This window comes from Martes martes, assembly GCF_963455335.1.
Source record: "Martes martes genome assembly, chromosome: 14".
Classification (NCBI taxonomy): domain Eukaryota; kingdom Metazoa; phylum Chordata; class Mammalia; order Carnivora; family Mustelidae; genus Martes; species Martes martes.
In genome coordinates, this window is record NC_137902.1 from 30,393,587 (window position 1) to 30,421,080 (window position 27,494).

Below are 27,494 nucleotides of genomic sequence, written 5' to 3' on the forward strand. Positions count from 1 at the left end.
AACCAACCAGACCACCTCAGAGTCGGCGTGTTTTCGTGCTGGTTACCGGGCGGAGGAAGTACGCAGCTTTCCCCGCTCCCGGGACCCCCTCCTGGGTAGGTACTGGGAGCAAACGGCAGAAGGCTCCTCCCGCGGCCCTGCACCGCCCGCGACCACCCGCAGCCCAGCCCCTGCTCGCGCGTCACCCCACCCCGGCCCGGCGCGGTGGTAGGGCCCGGCGGCGACGTCACCCATTGTTTACAAATCACCCCGAGCCGGTAGGATTCCGGCTTCCGCGGCTGCAGGCGCGCGGCGCGAGTGCCTGGCGGGCTCCGGCTTCCGCGTCCGCCCCGGCCCCGGCACCGGCCCGGGCCCCGCTTCGGCCTCACCCCTGAGCCCCGCTCCGCCGCGACCCACCGAGTCCTGCCGGCCGCCGAACTCCGGGCGCCCGGGCGGGGGGCCATGCCGTGCCGGAGGGAGGAGGAAGAGGAAGCCGGCGAGGAAGCGGAGGGGGAGGCGGAGGAGGAGGAGGAGGACAGCTTCCTCCTGCTGGAGCAGTCGGTGACGCTGGGCGGCTCGGGCGAGGTGGACCTGCTGGTGGCCCAGATCGGCGAGACGCTGCAGCTGGACGCGGCGCAGGACAGTCCGGCCTCCCCGTGCGCGCCCCCGGGGCCGCCGCTGCAGCCCCCGCGGCCCCCGGCGGCCGTGCGGGCGGACAAGGCCCGGCCGCCGGCGCTGCCGCTGCTTCTGCCGCCGGCGCCGGCCGAGCCGGTGGGCCCGGCGCCCCCGGGGGCCCTGCGCTGCGCCCTCGGGGACCGCGGCCGCGTGCGGGGCCGGGCTGCGCCCTACTTCGTGGCCGAGCTCGCCGCAGGCCCCAGCGCGCTGCCGGGGCCGTGCCGGAGAGGATGGCTGCGGGGCGCCGCCGCCTCCCGCCGCCTGCAGCAGCGACGATGGCCCCCAGCCGGGACGCGCGCCCGCGACGACGACCCGCACCGGCTCCTGCAGCAGCTGGTGCTCTCGGGGAACCTCATCAAGGAGGCTGTGCGGAGGCTCCAGCGAGCCGTCGCCGCCGTGGCAGCCACGAGCCCCGCGGGCGCCTCTGGGCCCGGAGGCGGCCGCAGCGGACTGGACCCTGTCGCCCTGCAGCCCTCCGGCGCCTTACACTGACCCGGGGCCCCTGGAGGAGGAAGAGGACGCCGCTGTGCAGACCCAACAGCGTCCTGCCCTCCCCAACACTGAGCTGAAGCCGCCGTCGCCGTCCTGGGAGTAATCGCCCAGGCTGCGGGAGACGCGTGGGGAGAGACCTCAAAGCGAGAAGTTACCGGCCCCAGCGAGGCTATCGGAGAACAAGAGCTTGGAGAAATGCACCGGCCAGGGCGCAGACGTGCCGCGTGAGAATTTCCCTGGCCACCTCGGCGCCAAGGACCTGGGATAAACTGGGAGAACTGTGGCAGCTACTTGCATCGACTTGTACCTGACTTAACCCTTGGGGGCGTCGTGTACTTGGATTGTTTAAAGATTGGGCTCCAGGGGGCGGGTATCGCCAGGGCTTTATAACAATACTTGAAAACGAATGATACGCATACATTTTCTTTATTTTCCGGTGGAAGAGCTTAGTGGAAATGGTGCTACAATTGCTGTGCAAAGAAATTGCCGAGGGAAGAAGAACGTCAAAGCTTGTTGGTGTGTGGGTTGCCATCACCCCCTTCTTCCCACCTAATTGGTGTTTGGTCGGGGTGGGAGATGGGAGGTCCTGTTAGGGAGTTGGAGGGAGGTGGAGAATTTTAAAGGTGGGTAGAGTTGGAGTTGAATGTGGACTTTTAACTGACTTGACCTTGCCACCTGTGGTTCAAGGTCACAGTTTGCTGTGTGCAAAAGGCTGTGGGGTTCGTGGGAGAGCTAAATTCACCCCTGTGACTTTTCTTTCTCTTGCTCCAAGAAGAGCCATGTGTGTGCTTTGCTACCTCTTGGAGTCCGTGGAGGACAAACGGAGGCAGAGATGGACAAATGGGGGAGAGTTATTTGTGTTTTTCTGTGCTTTCCTCTTTCCAGAACTCCTCCTCCACCTCCTCCTCCCCTGGGGCCACTCTTGGCCTTGCCATGAGCTTTCTCAGAAACAGTCATAAACAGTCTCTCCTGTCCTCCCAGCCAGACTTTCTTATTCCACCCATTCTGGTGTCTGCATGGGATAGAGGAGACCCTGGCCGTTTTTCTGCTCCGTTCTGGCCGTCTGTGGAGCTGTGGGCCTGAGCCTTGGTGTGGGTCCTCACCCCTCACAGTTTCCTCCTGTCACCAGCTCTTCTTGTGAGTGACTGAAACCGTGTTCAAAATGTGACTCTCCGAGAGGAGAACCTGCTGGCTTTACCCTTGTGAAACTTGACGGCACTTTAAGTAAAGTGCCACCCCCACACTTAAGGTAGCTAAACCAATTTTAAAAAACAGATTCAATGGCTTGTTCATCCTCCAGATGTAGCTGTTGACGTACACTTCGCACCGGAGTGTCAGAAATTGTGGTGGTCCTGATTTATAGGATTTCTTAATTAAAATGTCTGCTGAATAAATTTGGTTTTTGTTTTGGAGCGTGCTTTGGCTTTTTGGTGGAGGGTGGGGGGCAGAAAAACACCTAGGGGCTATCTTCATAATGGAGAGTGTCCTGGGGGGGGGGCACCTGGGCAAATGGTGGGAGCCAGCTTTGCGCAGTGTAGAATGTGGGTAGGGCTGCGGTCCCTCATTGTTTCCGGGCTGATGTTCCACGAGATCAGAGGATTAAGTCCAGGTTTTTGAAACCTCCTAGATGGGCTTCCGTGCCCTTTGTGAAATAACATATTCCAGAAATGTTTTCCAGGCTGGAGGGCAGAGGCCAAGTGACTCGCTGTGTCTGGAGGGGGTGGAGGGAGCTGATTTTCATCTGGATTTTTGTGGATGAAGAATGGGGAGGACACAGGCAAAGCCACCCTATTAACTCTCTCACCACTGACCCAGTCTTGAGCTATGGGCCAGGAAAGGAAAAACAGTTTCGTAGCCATGCATTTGGTCTTGTAAATGGCTTGGTTAGAGCGGGCGGGGGTTGGATTGAACTGAAGGCTTCCTGACCTCAGGCCCATCTTCCTAGGCATGGAACTCTTGAGTTCCTTCCTACTGCTCCAGAGGTCTGCCAGCCAGCCGTATTAGGTGGTCCTCTGCTTAGCAGCTTTTCCTCCCTGGCCTGCCCACCACTCACCCACGCTCGGGCCGCCCGGGAAAGCTGGTACTCTGTGACTGTTTGACTCAGCTCTGCGACTCATCAGCCATGTCATAACGAGCAAGTAAGTCACTGCTCTGTGCTTTTTCCTTCTCGTTAATAAAACAATACTACTTATAGGGTGGTTGGCAGGATTAAATGAAGATCTGGATGTCTGAGATAAATGTTCAAAAAGTGATAGTGCTTATTCTTGGCACCACCACTGTCCCTTCCTCCCAGGGGGGCCCTATCTGTCTCCTAAATGTGTCCCAACTTGTCCTCACTAACTTCAGCTACCATGAGCACAAGCTGTCCCCAGCCTTTGCTATTGTACCCTACAAGTCCCTCTTTCTAACTCCCAGAAGTCTGTCTCCACATGGCCTTCTAAACCAGAGTGTCACTCTGCTTTCATTATTCTGGGAGTAGTATTCGCTGGGCACACGTGTGCCAAGTACTGTTCTGGGTAATCACTCTGTCATTTCATTAGGTCATGAACTGATGGGCCATGAAGTAGGCACTGTTTTCTCCTTTTTTTATATATAAAGATTTTATTTATTTATTTGACAGAAATCACAAGTAGGCAGAGAGGCAGGCAGAGAGAGAGGGGGAAGCAGGCTCCCCGCTGAGCAGAGAGCCCGATGTGGGGGCTCGATCCCAGGACCCTGGATCATGACCTGAGCTGAAGGGAGAGGCTTTAACCCACTGAGCCACCCAGGCGCCCCTGTTTTCTCCATTTTATAGATGAGGACCCATTTTATAGATGGGGCCCAGGAGACTGAGTGACTTGCTGGAAGTCACCACATTTTAGGTGGATGAGCTGGGATTTGAACCCAGGCAGCCTGATTCTGGGATCTCTTGTTCCTCAACCAGATTGTCCAGGATACTGTACCGCCTATGTGAGACTTTCTTGACACCATTTTCTCCCATGTTGGATTTATTAAGTTTTCTTAAGAGCATCCCACAGACCTTGACCCACTAAGTACCTTAACACGGTAACATCCCTTTTCTCAAACTTCTCTTAAATGCCAGCCATGTATGTGCAAGGTCCTGGGCCTGGGGGATCTGGGATGGGGCAGGGTTTGAGACATCCTGGAAGAATTAACCAGCAGGTTTGGGGCCAAGGCCTTCCCGTAAGGTAGTAGGAATCGCATCAGAGAGGCACAGATAACAAATGGTATATGGCTGCTGTTTGCAGAACCTGAGCTTGTCTGTAGGATGAGGGCATAGGGCTGAGATGCAGCAGTTTACGCATTACGGCCGTAACCGCACTCGGGCATGAAGGTAGGGTTGTGTCTGCAGACAAGGAGAGAGGATCTCTAGGACCTGAGAAGCAAGGGAGAGAGGGAAAAACTGATACCTGTTAAGGGCAGGTACTGTGGGGGCACTTTTTATAAGACGTTACTTGCTCTTTATAATGGGGGGAGGTAGGAATTATTGGTGGTAGAGTGGGATCTGTACTCCTGGCTCTTGAGCTGATCCTCTTGCCTCCTGCCTGAACCTACCACACATCTCACGAACAGCCCCTGCTACTGATTCAGCCATTTGCAAAGAATACAGAAAGCCTGGGCCTGGGCAATTGTCTCTGTGTTGAGGCGATGGCCATTTCCAAGGGGATGCACCTTGGGATCCCCCATTCCTAGCACCTGGCCCAGGAATGACTATGCCTGGGCTATTCCTAGCCCTTTTGAGTGGCTGGGCACAGAATTGGGGGTGTGGGAGCCAGCAGAGTTGAGGCAGCTCTCATCTTCTGAAGGAGCTGGGGCCTAGGTTTCCCTGGTAACATTCTGCAAGTCTTGAGCCCAGAAGGTCCAGAACAATAGGGAAGTGGCAAGCAGAAGCTGCTTGTTGGAGTGGGGGGATGGGGCTTGATGAGGAGTTTCATGTGGGAAGCCATAGGGACAGCAGCCTTGTGGTTCAAAAATGACTAGAAGCTGGAGAGAGAGAGCGGGGCTGGGCTAAGGATCCGGCAGTGAGAACTAAGGGGGACAGATGGAGCCGGGGAGACGCTGGCCCTCGCGAAGCAGTACTAACACTGGCAAATGGACACAGTGCCTGCCAGGGGCCAGGCTCGCATCGAAGTACTTTATGAAGACCAACGCTTCCCATCTACGTGGCTGGAAGAAAAGTAACTAATAGAAAGGGACGGAAAGTAAGAGCAGAACTGAGGGAGGCTGAAGGGTGGACCATAAGGGATGGTGGCTGTGTGAGTGTGTCTATGCAGGTGTGTGGGCGCGCGCGCGCGCGCGCGCACACACACACACACACACACACACACACAGCTGTAGCTACGTTATGTCTGCATACATCCTCTGTGGTTAGGTCCAGAGTATATGGAATCAGAACGTGCTCAGTGACTTTCACTATCTTTTTTGCACCCTGAAGTTACATTCCCTCCTTGGCACCATGAAGCCGTGTGTCTCGGATATGTGCACGGTGAGATCTTCGCCTCCTTTAGCCCCGCTGAAGCAAAGTCCTGTGCCTGGTGTGTCCGGAGAAAGGTGACTATGACTCCAGTCCGGGGAAGATTTTTAGAAAAACCTAGGAGATCAATTTTTAACCAAGTTAGGTTGTGGAATCTTACTTAGTAAAAAAAAGAAACAGGCAAAAGGCAGGCCAAAGGTAACAAGATGATAACCAGCTTGTGATTTTTTTTTTTTTTAACCCACTCAAATCAATAAGTCAAACAAACTGCCTGAGCAGCCTATCAGTTGGGGGTTGTGAATTTTACCTCCTATGAGTCAGTTAATTGATAAGGGACAGCAGTTAATGAACTCCTTGAGAGCAAATTTAGCTTCCGTTCTATTGGAGCATTAAGTTGTAGAGAAGGATTCCTTCACACAGGAACAACACAAGCATATGCAGCGATCCTGGGCACGAAGGGTGATACACGGTGGTTCCGATGGCCAGCAGTCAGGTCCCTGGCCCACCGCGGCAGAACAGTTTGTGACATAAGGCGCTGTCAAGTGAGACAGCCACCCCTCTGACCCCCCCAAAACCCTGCTGTTCAAGGCATGCTGTGCCTTCTTGCCTCCCCAGGTGGTCTTGTCCCTTTGAGCGTCTTCCCTTTAGTTTCTCCCTCTGCACGTCCCTCCTGGAGACCAGCAAGCACGGGTCCCTCCTGGTTGAGCAGATCCATCCCTTGGCCCAGTTTTTGCCTTTTAGCTGCTGTCCTTCCTTTTCCATCTTCTTGAACTTCTAGGAACCACAGCTCCTCACCCCAAGCACCCCACTCCCTAGGCTCTACAAGTCTGTTGAAATCTCCCTGTTTGTTTGCTCTGCAAATGTTTACTAAATGTCAGTTCCCAGGCAGCATTACTCAATGCAGCTATGTTTTGGGCAGTGGTCTCAGCATTTTTACTAGCATTAGCTCGGTGAATCCTTAAATCCCGTGAGGTGGGGGCTTCATTACTACCACAATTCACAGACAAGGAACTGGAGGTGAAGTTAGGTGACGTGAAGTCACCGGAAGGAGCTTTAAAGGAAAGAGCCAGAATTGGCCACCCAGGCAGTCTGGCTCCAGAACTAACTGACATTTGAGATGCCACAACGTACTACAGGGGCCTATGGGTTTGCTTGTTTTTTTCTGTTCGGTTTTTTTTTTTTTTTTTTTTTTTTTTTACTTTTTAAAGTGTGTCTTGTCTTTTCCTCTCTTCCCACCAAGGCCCTTATCACCTTGTGCCTGGATGTTATAACAGCCATTCAACCTATCTGGCTGATCTGGTGGATGTTCTCCCCAACCTCAGACCGTGCCCCATGCCGAGTAGCCTGATAAGCTGCCCAACACCTCCTCCTCCTCTTGTCCTCTGCCATCAAAGACTATCTAATCTCTTTCGGGGAAAGAAGACATTCACATATGAGCTCCTGAGATAACCCTCTAATGACAGTAAATAAAATGAAGAGTAAGAACAAAATGAACTCTAAAGTCATTCCCTGTGATGAAATTGCATGATTTTCTCAGTACAAATTAGGAACAGGAGTGGACAGGGTGGGCACGCAGACCTTCAGCCGAGCACTGAATCTGAATTAGAAGGGGATGGTTTTTCCGATGGGGGCATTAAGAGCCGTGGTCCCAGGCTGTCCTCAGCACAAACCCTCCCCTTTGTAAATATTCCCTGCAGCTCCTACTCTACCAGTCCCAATCCTGATCTGCATGCAAGGTTTGGGCTCAAGGGGATTGCCACCCTTTTGAGATTAAACCTCTTCTATACTGAATATTCCCTTCTACTGTACCTGCCTTAGCACTTACCTATACAACAGGGTTGCAAGCTCAAGCAACTGATCTTCAGAGGAAACAGGTTTATGCTTTTCTTTTTTAAAAAAAATTTATTATTTGAGAGAGAGAGAATACAAGTAGGGGGGAGCGGCAGGCAGAGGGAGAAGCAGACTCATTGCTGAGCAGGGAGCCTGATGCGGGGCTCAATCCCAGGACCCTGGGATCATGACCCGAGGGGAAAGCAGACGCTTAACTGACCGAGACACCCAGACACCCAGGTTTATGCCTTTTAAGAAACAGATTGAAGAAGTTTTTAAAAAGCAGGGTTTTCCACAGAAAACAAAGTAGTGGCCTTCATGCAATAGCTTCCAGAACTGATGTGTTTTTTTTTTAATTATTTTGCTTATCCAACAATTTTTTTTTAAGATTTTACTTATTTATTTGACAGATAGAGATCACAAGTAGGCAGAGAGGCAGGCAGAGAGAGAGAAGAGGAAGCAGGCTCCCTGCTGAGCAGAGAGCCCGATGCGGGACTCGATCCCAGGACTCTGGGATCATGACCTGAGCCGAAGGCAGAGGCTTTAACCCACTGAGCCACCCAGGCGCCCCAAAACTGATGTTTTATTATTTGTTTACTATTTGCTTTCCTTACATTATCTAGTTGAACACTCACATGATTTTTCCAGGTAGGCTTCATTCCTACCCCATGTTGCAGATGAGTTCATTGAACTCATGGAGATTAAGGACCCTGCCCCAAATCCCACAGCTGCCTGTGTGGAGGCAGAGGAGGGCCGCCTGCAGAGCCCACGCCTGTCTCTCTCCTGCTTCTGGGAAACTGTAAAGGGCAGGTCACTTGTTCTCCCTTCAGTTATGGATGGAAGACTAGAAGGACGTGCTGTGTGGGACGGGTCTTGCCCCTTTGCCTGGACCAGCCTGCACAGCGTTCCTACGAGGGCACCTCTGAGTGGAAACCTCTCTGGGCTTCCATGCCTAAATGAGGCAATAGCACTAGACCGCCTAAGGCTTAGCTCTCCCCGGGCTGACATTCTGTGATTACTGAGCATTGGGGGAAGAGGGGGGAGCTAATTGAGTGAGTTAGTAATTTGGTTGCCAGGGTAACTCTTTCCTGATTGGAAGGAAGGGATCACAGGGTTCAACACAGACTTTGCTGGATAGGAAAGTGGTGTCTGATCTTCGTTCCATGTCTCTGCTTATGTGCTGAAAAAGGAAGGGTGAAAATTGAATCCAAATATTGTAGCATTTGCACCTAATTGAGAACGAAATTTTGGGGCAGCAGACTCTACAGTCCTCCGTGAGATGGGCCATTCTTTTCCTCATGGTGCTTGTCATTTGCCACTTTCTGTGTTTTAATTTATTTTGTATTTTTTTAATTCACTTTAGAGCTTGGTCTGTTAGTTCGTCCAGGACATTTTCTGTGGCCAGCTAGCTGTCTTCATAGGATCCTGAACGTTTTGTAAGAAAATGGTTATAGCCCATACCTAGCTTTCCCTAGTTCAGCCTAGGAATCTGGGGTAGGGTTTTCTAGGTTCTGGGGGCAGGGTCACCATGTTGGACAACAGGGGTGTTATTCATGTGTGGAGTTGTGCAGTGAACAGTACTGGACTGTGTGTGATGCTATTAGGCTCCTGGAGACAGGCCTGAGCTGGGAGCCCAGAGACCTGGGTTCTAGACTCTCACAGGCCTTTGACTTCATAAATGACTTCAGGAGGTCACTCTGCCCTGTCCCTTTCGGGACTATTTTTCCACTTATCAAATGGTCTAATAACTTAAAATCACTTGTGTGAACCTTGACTTATTCCAAAAGAGGATTTGGGGGTGACTAGTAAGAGCTGCAGGATTTTTAAAAAGAGGGACACTTAGGGCTATAGGGTATTTAAAGTGCATGATAGTAGGCATTTGTTTTCTCCTGTCTTCCTTTTTTATGGAGGGAGTAGTACTGTGTGCACCCCATGGTTGAGTCTAGCCTTAACCTGTCATTACAAGAAGCCAGCACAGTTTGTGCAAGGGGCATCGAATCATGGGCCAGTTCAGCCCTGGATTGCTCCTAACCCTTTGACGTCCAGGAAATCCCATCCCCACTAAAGTAGTGGGGCCAAGGAGCTCAGGGCTACTGCAATGCCTGGGGCAGCCAGCACCTGACCACTTTCCTCCTGCTCAGTGCCCAGAGGTAGCAGCCACTTGCAGGGCTGGAGCACCCCCCCTCCTCATTTGTGTGAGAGCCTCTGTAATCAGCCTTCCCTTACTGAGCAGCACTGGACAAGCCTCCCACACTTCCTGGATAGGTGGAAAACAGCTGGCTTGGGGTGCTCAGGAGGGACTTCTCACAGGCCATCGGGGGGCTGTGGGTGTGTTTGAGAGAATGGGGAGGCACGGACACCAGGCAGAGTCTGAAAAGGTGTTAGAGAATTAAGACTGTATCATACAGCAGTCAATCCAGAAAGCATTGTTGGAACCATGGATGGCATGCTCTTCTTTCATGAGAAACCGAGGACCCAGTCGTCGTCTGGTTGCCAAGGGGCAGTGCTGGGAAGGAAGGAGTAGGGACTAGACTGTTCATCTCCAGTACATGCCAGTTGCCGAGAACCTTTTCCTCATCTCACTTCTCTGTTGCACGGATGAGGAAACCAGAGACCACAGAAGTTGAGCAACTTGTCCAAGGACCCCATTTAATAAGTGGCCTCAAACCCTGGGTAATCTGTCGCCTAGTGTGGCTCCTTCCAGGAGGGAACAGACTGAAGTAACTCAGAAAGGGAGGGACAGAGACTGGCTGTTAGGTCACCGCTTAGGGAGAGAATGGCAACAAACATGCCAAGGGCAAAGAGAGGAGTCCTTTCAGACACTGCCAGCCAGCTTTCCCACCGTGGGTTTGTATCCTGATCGGCCCCTAACCAAGAGCTGCCCCAGCCTTAAGGACTGCCTTGTGAAACAAGTCCACTTCAACGACCACGGAAGGGGAAAAAAAAAAAAAAAAGGTGAGGAGCCTCCCAGTCTGCCGTGATGGGCTGATCTGATGTCCTCTGCTGATACAGTAAGAGGCAGCTTCATAAAACATCTCCATCATGGACTAGTAATCCAAAAGGCTCTAAGGTTTTAGTGAATGGGATTGGTCCCAAACCTGACCTCACTTTCATTTAATTTCCTGCCAGCACCAATACACACCCAGCCACACAGACCCTGCTTAACTAGTGAGCTGCTCAGACACAAAGGCGCTCTAATTACCATCCCCAAGGCAAGCTGACAAGGATTCCAAGTGTTTTTAGGTTTATGGATTAGAGAAATGTGTTTTGTGCATCTTTCCCACCCAAGGCAAGAATAAGATAAAACCAACCAACCAACCAAAACAAAAACCCTAACAAAAACCTCAATGCATTTATTAAAAACAAGTATTTCAGTTAAGTTAAAATCCTATAATCAGGACAGCCACAATTCCTGACACTCCGGTGCGAAGTGTAGATACCTCAACAGCCACATCTGGACGATGAACAAGCCATTGAATTGTTTAAAACTAAAACAATAACGACACGGTTTTCGATCCCTCAGAGTAAGCGAACAGTATGTTAAAAACACTTCACCACGCTTCACAATGGCAAAGCCTGCAGCTTCTCCGTTTGGAGGGTCACATTTTCTACTCGGTTTCCTTCACTTACAAAGGCGAGCTGGCATGGCTGGGGGAGGGGCAGAGGGAGGAAATCAACTCCGTCTATCCAGGGAATTGCAGCTGTTATTGCAAATGGCCCCGGAGAGTCCATTATAAGCTGCGGTGCGAGGCTGTGTCCCCGGAGTGCCCGTCACGTGGCATCTCCCCAACCCCCCGCCCGGGCCCCCAGGAGCGCCAGCGCCACCCGCCTGGAGTAGGACAGCAGAGCCGAGGGGCGGGGGAGTGCCGGGACCCAAGGTAAGACTGGGCCGTTGCTATGAAAGCCCAGGGCGCGGCCGCCGCGGAAGGCACCGGCGCCCGGCATGTCCCCGCCTCCCCACACCCGCGGTGGCCGCGGTGCGCGTGTCCTTAAGAGACTCCAGCACTTGCAGAACACCCAGCACTTCTCCCGAGTACAGGCACAACCCGGCAACTCTTGTGCACTACTGGAGCCCGGGAACCCTGCGGCCGCGGAGGAAACGGTGACCTTGAACCCGAGGAGGAGGGGGCCGGCTGCGCAAACATTTGAGAGAGGAAGGAGGGTTCTCTCCGAGCTTCACCTAACCCTGCAGCAGCACCGCTCGCCCCCGCCTCCCATCCCCACCGCGCGCGGGCCCTTCCCCTGCCGCTCTGAGAACAGCAGCCAGCTGCAAAGTGGAGGCAGAACACGCGTTACTCCTATCCAACTCCCCAAATGGTCCTTTCTTGGTACCGCGTGTTTTGTATTAAGAACCAGCACCCACAAGACGCGAGATGGGTTTTTTAAAGAGTCGTAAATTTTCAAGTCTGGCAGTTTGAGGTTCTTCCTGAAATGATGGTCTACTCCTGTTCCCCTCCCTCCCCCCAGTGGATCAGGAACCAGCCCTGAAAAGGTAAAGCAAGTAACTGGGATCGTCCTCGTCCTTTGGGCGCTCGGCGATCCTGAGGCGCATGGAGTGTGGCCACATGGTCGCCGGGCTGGAGGGCCCCGAGAGGTTGCGTGGAACTTCACGCTACGCCGCTGGGACTCGTCACGCCAAATAAGGAGCACTACTGAATGTGAGCTTGAGGTGCGTTCTGTAATCCGCCTCAAAGAGGGCCAAGTCCTTCGGTTTTGTCAAACGCATCGGGGTCCCCCATTAGTTCCCCACGAAAATATTCGCGGTTTTTCCTTTCCCCGTCTGCATTAGCTTATTTTCCCGCTTCCAAAAAACGCGAGTTCACCCGTCGGAGTAGGGATGCAGCCCTCAGGGGAATGCCTTGCCCTCCAGGCAGAGGCCGGCGCTGTGGCCACTCCCCGGGGTGTTAGCTGCCAGGGACAAGAACGCCGTCGCCAGTTCTGAGCTGCGCCCTCCTCCCGCTCGCTCCGGGGTCGCTGCAAGCCGCGCGAGGGCTGCGGGGCGAAGGGGGCTCATGCACTGGGGCCGAGAGAGGCCCGGTGAGCGGGCGCTGGGGAAGCTTTGCGTGTAACTGCATTCGTCTCGAATGAAGCCTCCGCACAGCCTCCTTGATGAGGTTCCCCGAGAGCACCAGCTGCTGCAGGAGCCGGTGCGGGTCGTCGTCGCTGGTGCGGGACTCGGGCTGGGGCCCGCGTCGTTGCTGCAGGCGGCGGGAGGCGGCGGCGCCCCGCAGCCAACCTCGGCGGCACGGGCCCGACAGCGGCTGCGGGGCGCCCAGCTTGTCTGCTCCCGAAGGCCCGTCAAGGCCGGGCTGAGGGGCCAGTGGGGACAGCGCGCTGGGGCCTGCGGCGAGCTCGGCCACGAAGTAGGGCGCAGCCCGGCCCCGCACGCGGCCGCGGTCCCCGAGGGCGCAGCGCAGGGCCCCCGGGGGCGCCGGGCCCACCGGCTCGGCCGGCGCCGGCGGCAGAAGCAGCGGCAGCGCCGGCGGCCGGGCCTTGTCCGCCCGCACGGCCGCCGGGGGCCGCGGGGGCTGCAGCGGCGGCCCCGGGGGCGCGCACGGGGAGGCCGGACTGTCCTGCGCCGCGTCCAGCTGCAGCGTCTCGCCGATCTGGGCCACCAGCAGGTCCACCTCGCCCGAGCCGCCCAGCGTCACCGACTGCTCCAGCAGGAGGAAGCTGTCCTCCTCCTCCTCCTCCGCCTCCCCCTCCGCTTCCTCGCCGGCTTCCTCTTCCTCCTCCCTCCGGCACGGCATGGCCCCCCGCCCGGGCGCCCGGAGTTCGGCGGCCGGCAGGACTCGGTGGGTCGCGGCGGAGCGGGGCTCAGGGGTGAGGCCGAAGCGGGGCCCGGGCCGGGGCCGGGGCGGACGCGGAAGCGGGAGCCCACCAGACACTCGCGCCGCGCGCCTGCAGCCGCGGGAGCCGGAATCCTACCGGCTCGGGGTGATTTGTAAACAATGGGTGACGTCGCCGCCGGGCCCTACCACCGCGCCGGGCCGGGGGTGCGCCGTGTCGTTGGGGGGCGGGGCGCCCGCTGGGCCCGGGTGCAGGGGGAAGCCTAGCTGCTTCTGAGCTCGTCAACCCGGAGTGGTGTGTGCGGGAGGCGCTGGGGTGCGGATGCTCGCTCTGTCGGCTGGGCGTGGGTGGCATTTCCCGGAAAGGAACACCGGCGTGGGCTTAGTTGGTTTCTTCCACACACTAGCACCGACGCTTACACCCACACACGCCCCTCCTCTAGGCGCGTCAACTCGTCTGGTTTTGGCATTTGAGCGTTAGAGGTGCGGGTGCCAGCGTCTGGGAAGTGCCGACCCGGCGAGTGAGGCGAGGATGGAGATCTCAGGCTCGGGATCTGTCTGGAGATTAGGGAAACGAGGCTGACAGGGATGAAAAGGAAGACCGGGCCCTAGCGGTTCGATAGGAGTGGGGGCGGGGACGGGGGAAGCCGTGGCAGAGTTAGAATTGGGAAGAAAGGCCTGAGTGAGTGTTTCTTGACCGGGAGCATGGGTACAAGCGGGCTTGGACCGGGGCTGGCATTCCTGGAGAGAGGAGGTCGTTGGTCTTGGGCGGGGGTGTGAAGTGAGCTAGAAAGTTCTTCTAAAGAATGCCTCAGCTCAGTAGGGGAGTATCCTCTTGGAGGGGGAAGCAGGAGAGGAAAATGAACTATTTGGATGATAATGGAGATGTGGATGAGTTTAACCCTTAAAGAGACTGTGGTTGGCTTAATGATTAACCAAGACTTCCTTTTTTTTTTTTTTTTAAAGGAGGAGGGATGGAAAAATTATCCTTTACTGTCTTGTTGCCTGGAGATGTTAGACATTTATTCAAAATCCCAAATCCCTCAGGCCTAACTTCCAAACTCTAAGCTTGTAGGTAGACTTTTGGTGGTCCAGTCCTTAGGAGCCAACCAGGGGAGATATATTATTAGGGTGAGAGAAATATTCAAAACCAGATTATGGTGATGGTTGAACAACTTAGTAAATTTACTAAAAATCATTGAACGTTCTCTTAAACTGAGTGAATTTCATATGTAAAGTATGTCAATAAAGCTGTTTTAAAAATTAGCCACAATACATGTACACACAAGTACAGAAGCCAGGCAGTAGGGAGCTGCTTAAAATACTGAACAGGACAGTAATCTAATTCAGAAACGGAGTGCCAGGGGAACTCTGAGGTCCAGATGAAGAGAAACAAGGGTTTTGGTGGGCAGTTCCAAGATGTGTAATAACAGGAGCAAACCTTCATGGAGGGATGGCATGGAGGGATTAGGTGGGTGGTTGTTTAAAAAGAGTTGGGTTAGGGCGCCTGGGTGGCTTAGTGGGTTAAGCCTCTGCCTTCTGCTCCGGTTATGATCTCAGGTTCTTGGGATTGAGCCCCACATCAGGCTCTCTGCTCAGGAGCCTGCCCCCTGCCGCCCCCCGCCTCTCTGCCTAGTTGTGGTCTCTCTCTCTCTCTGTGTCAAATAAACAAACAGAAATCTTAAAAAAAAAAGAACTTAAAAAAAAAAAGAGTTGGGTTATTCTTGCCAAGCGTGGAGAGAAGAATGTGGGGATAAAGGAGGAGGGAGTTTGAAGAAAGCCAGTGAATTTTTACATTCTGGAAATCTGGACTTCTTTTTTTTTTTTTTTTAATATTTTATTTATTTATTTGAGAGACAGAGGTCACAACCAGGCACAGAAGCAGGCAGAGAGAGAGGAGGAAGCAGGCTCCCTGCTGAGCAGAGAGCCCGACGGGGCTCGATCCCAGGACCCTGGGATCATGACCCGAGCCGAAGGCAGAGGCTTTAACCCACTGAGCCACCCAGGCGCCCCCTTTTTTTTTTTTTAAACGATTTTATTTATTTATTTGACAGACAGAGATCACAAGTAGTCAGAGAGAGAGGGAGGAAGCAGGCTCACCACTGAGCAGAGAGCCTGACATAGGGTCGATCCCAGGATCCTGGGATCACAACCTGAGCCGAAGGGCAGAGGCTTTAACCCACTGAGCAACCCAGGTGCCCCAGAAATCTGGACTTCTACAGGATGTCATAAAATTCATTACTTCTTTTTAGTAACTGCCTGAGGATTTTCTCTCTATATGATCATAACATCTACAAATAAAGTTAGTTTTACTTCTTTCTGGTCTGGAAGCCTTTTATCTTTCTGGTCTAATTGTCTACCTAGAACCCCTAGAACAATGTGGGGTAGAAATGGTGAGGGGAAAAGCATTCAGTCTTTCAGTCCTTCATCATCAAGTATGTTGTTGGCTGTGGGTTTTTATAAAAAGATGGCTTCATCAGGTTGAGGACATTCCCTTCTATTCCTGGCTTATTGAGCATTTTTTAAAAAAGATATTTATTTATTTGAGAGAGAGAAAGAATGAGCAGGGAGGAGGGGCAGAGGGAAAGAGAGAAAGCAGGGAGCTTGATGTGGGGCTAGAGCCCAGGACCTGGAGATCATGATCAGAGCTGAAGGTGGATGCTTAACCAAGTGAGCCACCCAGGAACCCCTGTTGAGCATTTTTTATCTTGAAAGGGCATCCCCTCATTTTAAATCATTATTCTTTTGAAAGTATGGTCAAGACAGACAGACATTAGCTACAATATTCTGAACCTAATTATTTAGAAATTTAAATGGAAATAAATAGTGTTTTTATTCTTTGGTTCAATGTTTGTAAACCACATACATTTACAAAAAAAATAATGTGTCTTTTCTTTTTTAATCCGTTACTTTTTTTTTTTTTTTAAGATTTTATCTATTGGACAGAGAGCGAGAGAGGGAATACAAGCAGGGGGAGTGGGAGAGGGAGAAGCAGGCTTCTCTCTGAGCAGGGAGCTGAATGTGGGGCTCCATCCCAGGACCCTGGGATCATGACCTGAGCCTAAAGCAGACCCTTAACTGACTGAGCCACCCAGGTGTCCCTCATACATCATTTTGGGCATGAAAAATAGTACAACCACTTTGGGAAGAGGTCTGGAGTTTTCTTAGAAAGCTGAACATATACTTACCTGATGAAAGAATTTCAATCTTGGGCATTTACCTAAGAGAAATAAAAACTTAGGTTCACATTGCAGCCGATGGCCGATGATGAGCATAGCAGCTTTATTCATAAAAGCTAGAAACAGCATAAAAACAGCAGCTCAATGATGGCCCATTCCCCTGGTGATGGTGGCAGAATCCTCTTCCACAGCCGGAAGAACTGGAATATTGCTACATCCGGTAACACGGGTGCATCTCAGAGACTGTATACTGAGCACGTACTATATGACTGTTTATATGAAGTTCCAGAACAGGCAAAATTAACTTTTGGTGGGAAAAAAATCAGAAGACAGATTGCCTTTGGTGAGGGTGTGTGGGAGCAAAGACTGGATTGGAAGAGGCCCGATGGTCGGGTTTCATAGGCATATGCATGTGTTAAAACTCATTGAATAGTACACAGAGAATTCATTGGATGTACATTTTACCTGCAAAGAAAAGAACTAAACAAATACTAGAATTCTAGTTAATAGCCATGCTGATGAGTTTAGGGGTGATGTGTACTGATGTTTGCAACTTATTCTCAAGTGTAAACAAATGTGAGATGGATTAATATTTGGTTAGAAGGATGGTTGAGACAGGAGACAGGTAGATACAGGGTAAAGCACGAAGAGTGAAATGTAACGTTAGTTACTATACAACCCAACAATTCCACTCCTTAGATATGTACCTGAGAGAATTGGAAACCTATGTCCCCACGACACATTGCACAGAAACGTTCATGGCATTATTTGTAATAGCCAAGAAGTAGAACAACCCAAATGTTCATTGGCTGATGAATGGAAGAATGAAATGTAGTCTGTTCATACAATGGAATATTATTCACCATAAAAAGGAATGAAGTACTCTTCTATGCTACAACATCAAAGAACCCTGAAGACCTTTGCCAAATAAAAGATATGAAACACAAAAGGCCACGAATTGTGTGATTCTATTTATATGAAATGTCCAGAAAAGACAAATCCATAGAGACAAATTATATTAATGGTTGACAGGGGATGGGAGGAGAAGGGAATTAGGACTAACTGCCAATGGGTAGGGGATTTCTTGTGGGGTGATGAAAGTGTTTCGGTATTAGTGGTGATGTTTGTACAATGTGGTGACTATAATAAAAAGCACAAGCAGACACTTCAAAAGTATATGTCAATTCTTTAAATGCTAAACATATTAATGGTAGAATCTAGGTGCTGGGTAATAGGATAGATCATGGTCAAATTCTTTCAATTTTGTTGACGGACAATGTTTAGAATCAAATGCTAGACAAAAGATAAGCCACACAAAAGAGTTGGTTAATTTTATGACTCTCCTTGAGAACTACCCAGAGGCCTGGGAGGTACAGAGCTGGCCAGTGAGAAGGAAGGGAGTCAGGAGACACCCGGCTGGTGGGTTCCCTGTCACCCGGCTTGGGAACCATGTAGACTCATTCTCCAGTGCAGAAAGGATGTAGACAGTCTGCTGCAGCTTGATTAAGTTCTTGCCCCCTCTGTGCAGGAATGAGGCTTGACATTGTTTTCAGAGGCCAGCAGCATCCCTGAGGGCTGAGCGATGGGCCTCTGCAGCAGCAAGGCAAACACGGGATCCCCTCCTTACCAGTCCCTTCGCTGCTGCCCAGTACCCAGACCTGGAGGCTCTAGGAGCTGAGCTGGTTGGGGAGGAAGGATTTGTACACAGATAATTTTTTTTAAAAGATTTTATTTATTTGCAGATCACGAGTAGGCAGAGAGGCAGGCAGAGAGAGAGAGAGGGAAGCGGGGCTCCACCCCAAGACCCTGAGATCATGATCTGAGCGGAAGGCAGAGGCTTAACCCACTGAGCCACCCAGGCGCCCCTGTACACAGAGAATTTAAGAGATTAGGGGATTCACACCGAGCTGTGAAGAGGTGCTAATGAGATATTAAACACCTCTCAGCAGAGTAGCAGCTGAGGAAGGTGGAAACGGAGAAATCAGAAGTTGAAAATGTCTTGAGGCTGCTGATAGGACAGGGACGATAACCGCTGGTTAAGCAGGGTGCTAGGAGCAGCGGGGTCTGTAACTCGGTGGTTAAACTGGATAAACGGCTCTGGGCGAGCATGGGTTCCGGAGTGTGAAATATTTTGCTGTTTATAAAAGCAGAAAGGACCCAAGACAGAATGAGGTTGAGAGGGACGCAGCAGGGCAGGTGGAAACTTGAAGAGTGCACTGAGTTGAATGGAGTCCCCTCCAAATTCCTGTCTGCCAGGATCCTGCAAATGGGACCTTATTTGGAAAGAGGGTCTGTGCAGATGTAATCAAGTTAGGATGAGGTCAAACTGGATGAGGGTAGACTCAAGAGCAGTGGCTGGTCTCCTTATTTTTATTTTGTAATTTTTTTTAGTTTTTTGTTTGTTCGTTTGTTTTAAAGATTTTATTTATTTATTTGACAGAGATCACAAGTAGGCAGAGAGGCAGGCAGAGAGAGGAGGAAGCAGGCTCCCTGCCAAGCAGAGAGCCCAATGTGGGACTCTATCCCAGGACCCTGGGATCATGACCTGAGTTGAAGGTAGAGGCTTTAACCCACTGAGCCACCCAGGTGCCCCTGTTTGTTTTTTAAAAGATTTTATTTATTCATTTGACAGAGAGAGATCACAAGTAGGCAGAGAGGCAGGCAGAGAGAGAGAAGGAAGCACACTCCCCGCTGAGCAGAAGCCTGATGTGGGGCTCGATCCCAGGACCCCGAGACCATGACCTGAGCTGAAGGCAGACGTTTAATGACTGAACCACCCAGGTGCCCTGTGGCCTCCTTATAAAAGAGGGAAATTTGGACACAGAGACACCCAGGGAGAATGCTGTGTGTCTGGAGAGGCAGAGATTGGAGAGATCCCGCCACAAGCCAGGGAACGGTAAGGATTGCCAGCAGTGATTAGAAGCTTACAGAGAGCACAGAGCTGCCTCTTTCTCTGAGTCCCCAAGAAGGAAACAAACCTATTAATTGACACCTTGATATTCAACTTTTGACCTCCAAAACTGTGAGAGAATCAATTTCTATTGTTTTTTTTTAAGATTTTTATTTATTTATTTGACAGAGATCACAAGTAGGCAGAGAGGCAGGCAGAGAGGGGGTGGTGGGGGGAAGCAGGTTCCCCGCTGAGCAGAGAGCCTGATGCAGGCTCGATCCCAAGATCCTGGGACCATGACCTGAGCCCAAGTCAGAGGCTTTAACCCACTGAACCACCCAGGCGCCCAATTTCTATTGTTATAAGGTACCAAGTTTTGGAGATTATTTATTTATTTATTTATTTATTTATTTATTTATTGAGATTGAACATGAGTGAGAAACAGAGCACAGTGGGGCAGAGGGGGAGGGAGAAACAGACTCCCCGCTGAGCAGGGAGTCCAATGTGGGGCTCCATCCCAGGACCCTGGGATCATGACCTGAACTGAAGGCAGATGCTTAACCGGCTGAGTCACCCAGATGTCCCCCAAGTTTTTGGAGATTTGTTGGAGCTGTGCTAGGGAACTAGACTGAGTCATTTCAAGGGATTGTGTAACATGTGTAAGCCATGGAGAAATTTACTGAGGTTCTGGGGGAGTTCTAAGAATCAATGGAAAAACTGAAGGGCTGAGGGCCTGTCTGCTAGCTGTTGAGTTACGCTAGGCTCAGGGACATCTCCATCGGCACAGGAGAAGAATGAAGAGATAAAAAGACAAGCATCCGATAAACCCTTCCTGAGTGTTTGTCATAGGTAAACAGTGGCCCGATCAGGAGCGCATCTCCTCAGACTGACCCCCTCTAGGCTGACACAGTTAGCACTCCCATTTATGGAACTGCAGAAAAGATTGAGCTGCCCTTGCCCAAGGGATGACAGCAGGAAGGGAAAAGCTAGGCAGTCTTGGATCTGCAGATCACCTAGGAAGGTGTCAAGCTAGGCAGTCTTGGATCTGCAGAGGTTTTGTGCCTGTCTGGATGCCTGGGACAGCCATGGTATCCACAGAACTGGAAATCAGGTAGATCGGGTAGCACAATTCAGTCTTCTCAAAAAAAGATTCTAGTTTTATTTATTTGAAGAGGGTAATACAGACACATGGTTCAAAATTCTAAAGGTCAAAATGAGCCAAGTGAAAAGTCCAGCACTGTCCCTGTCTTCAGCCTCCCTCCCTGGAGGCAAACTATGCAATATTTATTCTTTTTTTTTTTTTTAAAGATTTTATTTATTTATTTGACAGACAGAAATCACAAGTAGGCAGAGAAGCAGGCAGAGAGAGAGAGGAGGAAGCAGGCTCCCCGCTGAGCAGAGAACCCGATGCGGGGCTCGACCCCGGGACAACGGGATCATGACCTGAGCCGAAGGCAGAGGCCTCAACCCACTGAGCCACCCAAGCGCCCCATGCAATATTTATTCTTTTCAAAGATCTATCTGTCATTCATCTATCTGTCTATCTATCTATCTATCTATCTATCATCTTTGTATTCTGCCTCCCTTCGTTAGATAGAAGCTGTAGTTCACTTCCCAGTACCACTCTCCCCTTCAATGAGCCCCACATTGCAGCAGCACCAAAGCCCCCAAATCACAATTTTCGGCTTCTCTGGCGGCGAAATGGGGCCATGTGATTCAGTTCTGGCCAGTGAGATATGTCAGAAGTCTCCCTAGTAGGAGGGGGGCCAAACCTTTCTTTTTTCTTTTCATCTTGTTGCCTGAAACGTGGATGTGATAGCTAGAGCTCCAACAGCCATACGGAACTATGCGAGAGCAGTGCATTTGAAGGAATCTCAAACAATTTCTTTAGACACAAAGGATGGGGCATCTGGGTGGCTCGTTAAGCAGCTGCCTTTGGCTCAGGCCATGATTCAGGGTCCTGGGATTGAGCTCTGCATTGGGCTCCCTGCTCAGAGGGAAGCCTGCTTCTCCCTCTCCCACTTCCCCTGCTTCTGTTTCCTTTCTCGCTGTGTCTCTCTCTGTCAAATAAATAAATGAAATCTTAAAAAAAAAAAAAAAAGACATAAAGGCAGTTCTAGACTGCCTACCTCTGGATCTTTTTTATGTGAGGAAGAAAAAATATTCTCCCTTGTTGATACCACCCAGAAACTTTTAAAAGATAATGCTGCTATAATCAGAAAATCTGCAGGGGGCCACCTGGATGGCTCAGTTAGTTAAGCGTCCAACTCTTGATTTTGGCTGAGGTCATGATCTCAGGGTCCTGAGATCAAGCCCTGTATTGGGCTCTGTGCCAGGTGTGGAACTGCTTGAGAGTCTCTCTCTCCCTCTCCCTCTGCCCCTTCCCCATTGTTCTCTCTCTCTCTAAAACAACAACAACAAGAAAATCTACAGAAGTAGTTTTGGAGAGCAATTCCAGTGAGTTAGGCCTATAAGAAGTACTCTGATCAGGAGCTGAAACAGATCATAATTGCAGCTGCCACATACTGATTATTCTTTGTAACAGTTTTATTGAGATCTAATTTACATACCATAAAATTCACCATTTCAGTTGTACAGTTAAGTAGCTTTTAGTATATTTCCAGAGTTGTGCAGCCATTACCATAATCTAACTTAAGAACATTTGCATTACCCCCAAAAGAAACTTTATACCTATTAGCAATACCAAAAAGTGCTTTACAGATATTATTTCCTTTAGTCTTCCAATAACCTCTGAGTTTGGTTTTGTCCTCTTTATGGATAAGAAAATCAAGGCCCACAGATAAGAAAACTTGCCCAAGATCACACAGACTACCAGCGCAAGAACCAGGATTCAAACTCAGTTTTGGATGATGCCAAAAACCTGCCCTTCTCAAACCACTATCCAAAGGCTGTTACCCAAGCTCTGCAATCTGGTCCTTTAACTCAGCCTCGTTCTTATTCCCCAGGGCCTTCAGTGCCTATGCCAGTAGTCATGCCCTATTTCTGGTTCCATTGCCGACGTCCTTCATGTTTCTTTGGATGAGCTCGAGCAACTTGTGTCCAGACCCTAGCCACTTTCCCTTTAATCCACTCTTCTGGAAGATGAATTTCCTAATGCCCAACCCTGCTCACGTTACTCACCACTCCCACTCTGAATATGTCCACATGGGCTCCTGAGTAAAACCTTCAGCTCCTTAACACAGTATCCAGAGCTCTCAGAGACCTGGCCCTGATCCACTCTTCTAACATTCTCTTGTCCTTCACCCCCACGGAGTTGTCAGACTGGGCCCTTGCCAACTTCCAAGCACATCTGGTATGTTCCTATCTCCCATGTTTGGTCCAGTTCTTTGTGCAGAGAATGCCTTCTCCCAAATCTCCAGCCATTTAAGTCTTGCTCAGTCCATGGGGCTCCTTCATGGAGCTGTCTCTGCTCTCCCCAGTAGGTCGTGGTTCCTCTGCCCTCTGCTCTCCCATCCCATTCAGTTCCCTCAATGGGGCTCTTATAGCATTCTTCATTTCAGTAGTTACTTGGGCTGGTCTAGACTGTAAGACTCATAAGTCTAGAGGTTAGAGTCCTCTGATTGGCCAGGCCTGGCTTCTTGCCCACCTCTAAGGCCAGAAATAGGGTCAGTCATACCTAGGGAAACAGAGGACCCCTTAAGAGTTGTTGGGTACATCAAAATAAAAACCTACATCCAGTATTGGCAGGATGTAGTTTTTCCATAAGGCCTGAGTAACCTCATTCTTTCATTTATTACTTCCTTGATTTCATTGATTTATTTGATCCTTTATTCCTTCAACATATAGTTCAACATATAGCAAAACCAAATGTAGTCCTTAACTCACAGAGTTTACAGTCTAGAGGGGTAAGCCAAAACTAATCAAGCCATCTGTAAACAAATCTAGAAATGCAGCCATGGTAATCTGAGACACAACTGAGTCCCCAGAAGGTTTTCGTGTTTCCTAATCCAAATGACTGTGTGAAGTTATTTTAATTGCGCAAGACCCCTTTTATCTTACAATTAGAAGTGGTCTTTTATATTCACATGTTCCAAATGAAGTACCCTTGGGCTTAATTCACACTGAAGTGTGTGTAAATGAAAGAATGAATGAACAAGGCAATTCTCTCTTCTTACATCCTTGAAAGAAGATGGGTCATATGGGTGGGGATGACCATACAGGCCTACAGGGGGCTAAAGGACAATTTCCTTTACTTCCTGATTTTGAATGGGTGAATCTTGGAAGCTGACTCTGAAGGCTCCTGTCTAGAGAAGAAATAGGTTGGGGAAGGCTTGGAGCCTTTTCTGACCGTCACCCTGCCTCCTAATAGCTATATAGGCTTAATGTGCAAAACTTCTCTCCATATCAAAACCATCTCCATGAGAATGGGCTATAGTGGCAGAAAAAAGGATCCCAGGCCTCAGCTCACATGACTGTGGAGATAACACCCCACACAGTGAGTTCACAATAAACCTGCCCATTCCTGAATGTCACATATATGTTACTGCTTTGAAACCACCAGCACCCGGGGACTTCCTGACCTGAGACCTGGGTGTTTTTGATTACAGGGCCAGAAACATTCCAATTCAAAATGATTTGGCCAGTGCTGGGGCGCCTGGGTGGCTCGGTTAAGCCTCTGCTTTCAGCTCAGGTAGTGATCTCAGGGTCCTGGGATCGAGCCCCGCATAGGGCTCTCTGCTCAGTGGGGAGCCTGCTTCCCCCCTCTCTCTGCCTGCTTCTCTGACTACTTGTGATCTCGCTCTCTGTCAAATAAATAAATAAAATCTTAAAAAAAAACAAAAAACAAAAAACAAAACCCAAAATGATTTGGCCAGTGTTCAGGACTTCCAACTTACCCTGCAAGACTCAGGACCCCCTCAAGCCTCCCTGGGATCCAGCCCCTGCGCCGGGCCTGGCTCCTTCCTGTACTTTCAGGCTTTCAGAGAATGTGTTCCTTGCCTCTCTCAAGGCCCAGGAAGCCTGGTCCCCGTGCCTCCCAGCACCAGTCTGAGCTTTCAGAGGTAGGATTCATGGCTTAGTGCTCAACGCTGAGCTCAGTGCCTGACTGATGGTGAATCCAATCATGAACATTCTGTGACTGAGTGTGCTTTCAGTGTTTTTCTCTGCCAGCCTTTTGCCTGTGACCTGACTGTTTCCCAGCTTGTTATCCTGGCTGGGGAAAATGACCTCCAGGGTTCTTCCCCTGCCGTTCCAGCCCTGACCTGGGTCGCTTTTAGCTGCACAGAATGGGTTGCTCTTCTCTTCACCTCATTGAATTCCCTCTTCCACTTGCCCTGTGGCCAGTCTTGAAGGGGATTCTACAGCAAAGCTGCAGGTAGCTTTTTTCCCCCTTGCATATGGAATAATGTAAGTGTTAGTTTCTAGTGTGTCTGAAGGAGAATGAATGGTTAAACTTTGCCCCAGCCCACAAGAAACAGGTGTCCCAGGAAGCAAGAAATGTGTAGCACACATTTGTCCTATGATTTCCCCCCCCTTTTGTGGGTAATTCCCCACTGGGAGAACTTTGGTGGGAGACAGGGCTTTGCTCCACGCAGAAGGGTGGAGGCAGGTGACTGTGGTCCAGCCAATCAGATGTTTTCACCCATGACTCTTCCTCTCCCTGGAGTGATACGGAGACCCAAGCGTAGACGGGATATCAGTGGAAGGGTCACTGTGCTGAGTCAAGTGGCACTGAATGGTGTGACCTTGGCTGGGTTTTTGGCTCCCCAGCCCCCTTCCTTCCTGCCAGCTCTTTACCCCAGTACCCTTCCAACAAATCCAGTTTCTGTTATGTTAGCCGAAGTCAGCTCCCAGTGCTTGCAATCCAGACTGACATAAACTGAATTTATGTCAGGCGGAGGTGGTTTAAGTAAACTGGGGAGCATCTATAAGATGGAATGCTACACAGCAGTTCAAAAGGGTGATGGCATTACATGGCAAACATGGCAGTTCAAAATTGTAACTGACATAGATCTCTGAGATGCTCCTACAAAGATAATATGTACAATGTACCACCATGTATCTAAAAATTAAAGGGTGCCTGACTGGCTCAGTTGGTAGAGCATGTGACTCTTAATCTTGGGGTCATGAATTCAAGCCCCATGTTGGGTGTTGAGATTTCTAAAAAAAAAAAAAAAAAAGATTAATGGGAAAATAAGAAAAGGAAAGAAATGCCTCAATTCTTTGCTTGAACAAATGCTTTGTTCACATCTCTATTTCCAGGCCTAGAACAGTGCCTAGCACATAGTAGGCATTCAGTAAATATATATATATATATTTTTAAGATTTCATTTATTTATTTGACAGACAGAGATCACAAGTAAGCAGAGAGGCCGGCAGAGAGAGAAGGGGAAGCAGGCTCCCTGCCGAGCAGAGAGCCCGATGCGGGGCTCGATCCCAGGACCCTGAGATCATGACCCGAGCCGAAGGCAGAGGCCTTAACCCACTGAGCCACCCAGGCGCCCCCAGTAAATATTTTTTGAAGGAATGTACTATAATAGAGAAAGATCTGGAAGGACACATATTATTTTTTTTCAAAGATTTTATTTATTTATTTGACAGACAGAGATCACTAGTAGGCAGAGAGGCAGGCAGAGAGAGAGAGAGGAGGAAGCAGGCTCCCCACAGAGCAGAGAGCCTGACGTGGGGCTCGATCCCAGGACCCTGGGATCACTACCCAAGCCGAAGGCAGAGGCTTTAACCCACTAAGCCACCCAGGCGCCCCTGAAAGGACACATATTAAACTGAAAATGGTATTTTCTTAGAGGAAGGACTAGAATGTAGGGATGGTTGATAAGGGAGCCTTTATCTTTATTATTTATTTATTTATTTGCAAGGGAAGCATCTTCATGTGTTATTTGTGTAATTAATTATGCAAAAGGTGTTTGAAGTTCATTGGGGGTAGATAGATTGATGCACAATGACATTTGGGGCAGATTCGAACACATGCCCGGGATCATAAACCATCCTTTGGAGCCTTGGCCTTCTCTTCTCCTTACTTCTGAATTCCTAGGAGTCTTTTCTCTGCTTTACTATTTCATTCTTGGTAATTCTAATCTGCCTTCCGTTGTATGTGACTTATGTGTATTCATTTTATCTCCCGGAGTCTGTAACTCCTTGAGGGCTGGGGCCACTATCCTGTGACCTTTTGTTCAGCCAGACTGTTGGAAACAAGATGACTTTCTGAACTTTTCATGAATACCTGCTGGACAGCCATGCTTATCACGAGGCTGGCCAGCAGTACCTCGATGGAGTGAGATTTCAGGAGGGCCAGGAGAGCCTTGCAGAAACAGGGCAGGCTTGCTGGCTGGGGAGAACTTTTACAATACTCAGCAACAATACTTGCTTTTCATCAGAAGTCTCAGCGGAATAGTTGGTTTTCAGAAGAAACATTCTCCTCTTCAGCGTAACTGATTAAACCGTAACTATAAGTGTAAAGTATGGTCCTTATCATGCAGCAATGGAGATAGAAATGTTATCTGAGAAGGGAGTTTAGCATTCTTAACATTTATCACATTACCTTGACTATGTATCTAGTTTCAATACGTGCCAGACATTGTGCAGGTAAGCAGCATTTCAGAGATTATCTCGTTTCAATCTTCACAATACTGCTCTGAGAATTATTATTACTCTCATTTTACAGAGGAGGAAAAGGAATCAAAGTTAAGTTGTTGGTCACACAGTTAGAAGTAACGGAGCTAGGATTTGAAAGTAGGGTTACTGCTCTTAACTACTGGACAGCATTTCTCCAGACATTAAGGACTTTGTATAAAAATGTCATCCAAACAGGTAAACCAGAAATAGCGTTGTGTGGTATTATTTATTTGACAGACAGAGATCACAAGTAGGCAGAGAGGCAGGCAAAGAGAGAGGGGGAAGTAGGCTCCTCCCAGACCAGAGAGCCCAATGCAGGGCTTGATCCCAGGACCCCAGGACCATGACCTCAGCCAAAGGCAGAGGCTTTAACCCACTGAGCCACCCAGGTGTCCCTTAGCATTAAAGTGTTGAACATTTCTTCTGTGTGAAAGCATCAGTTTAATCCAGTCAGTCAGTCAGTCAGTCAGTTGATGTGGGGTATCAGGAGGCTGGGACAAAAACTTGTTCATACTTTGGAGAAATACTCTGTAGAATTTGAGCCTTGTGTTCCTTGCTTTGTATATATACACCAAATAATGCAGCCTGGATTT

The 27,494-nt window shown here is 50.1% G+C and overlaps 2 protein-coding genes across 2 annotated transcripts; one reads left to right on the top strand and one right to left on the bottom strand.

The window, feature by feature from the left end:
- Nucleotides 1-289: 289 nt before the first annotated feature.
- FRAT2 (FRAT regulator of WNT signaling pathway 2) lies at nt 290-2,558 on the top strand. Its single transcript, XM_080823502.1, has one exon. It carries the CDS (start codon nt 442-444, stop codon nt 1,144-1,146), a length of 705 nt encoding a protein of 234 aa, XP_080679628.1. The 5' UTR covers nt 290-441; the 3' UTR covers nt 1,147-2,558.
- An 8,226-nt stretch (nt 2,559-10,784) lies between these two features.
- Nucleotides 10,785-13,346, bottom strand: FRAT1 (FRAT regulator of WNT signaling pathway 1). The gene has a single exon (XM_080823557.1). It carries the CDS (start codon nt 13,198-13,200, stop codon nt 12,355-12,357), a length of 846 nt encoding a protein of 281 aa, XP_080679683.1. The 5' UTR covers nt 13,201-13,346; the 3' UTR covers nt 10,785-12,354.
- Between the last annotated feature and the right edge of the window lie 14,148 nt (nt 13,347-27,494).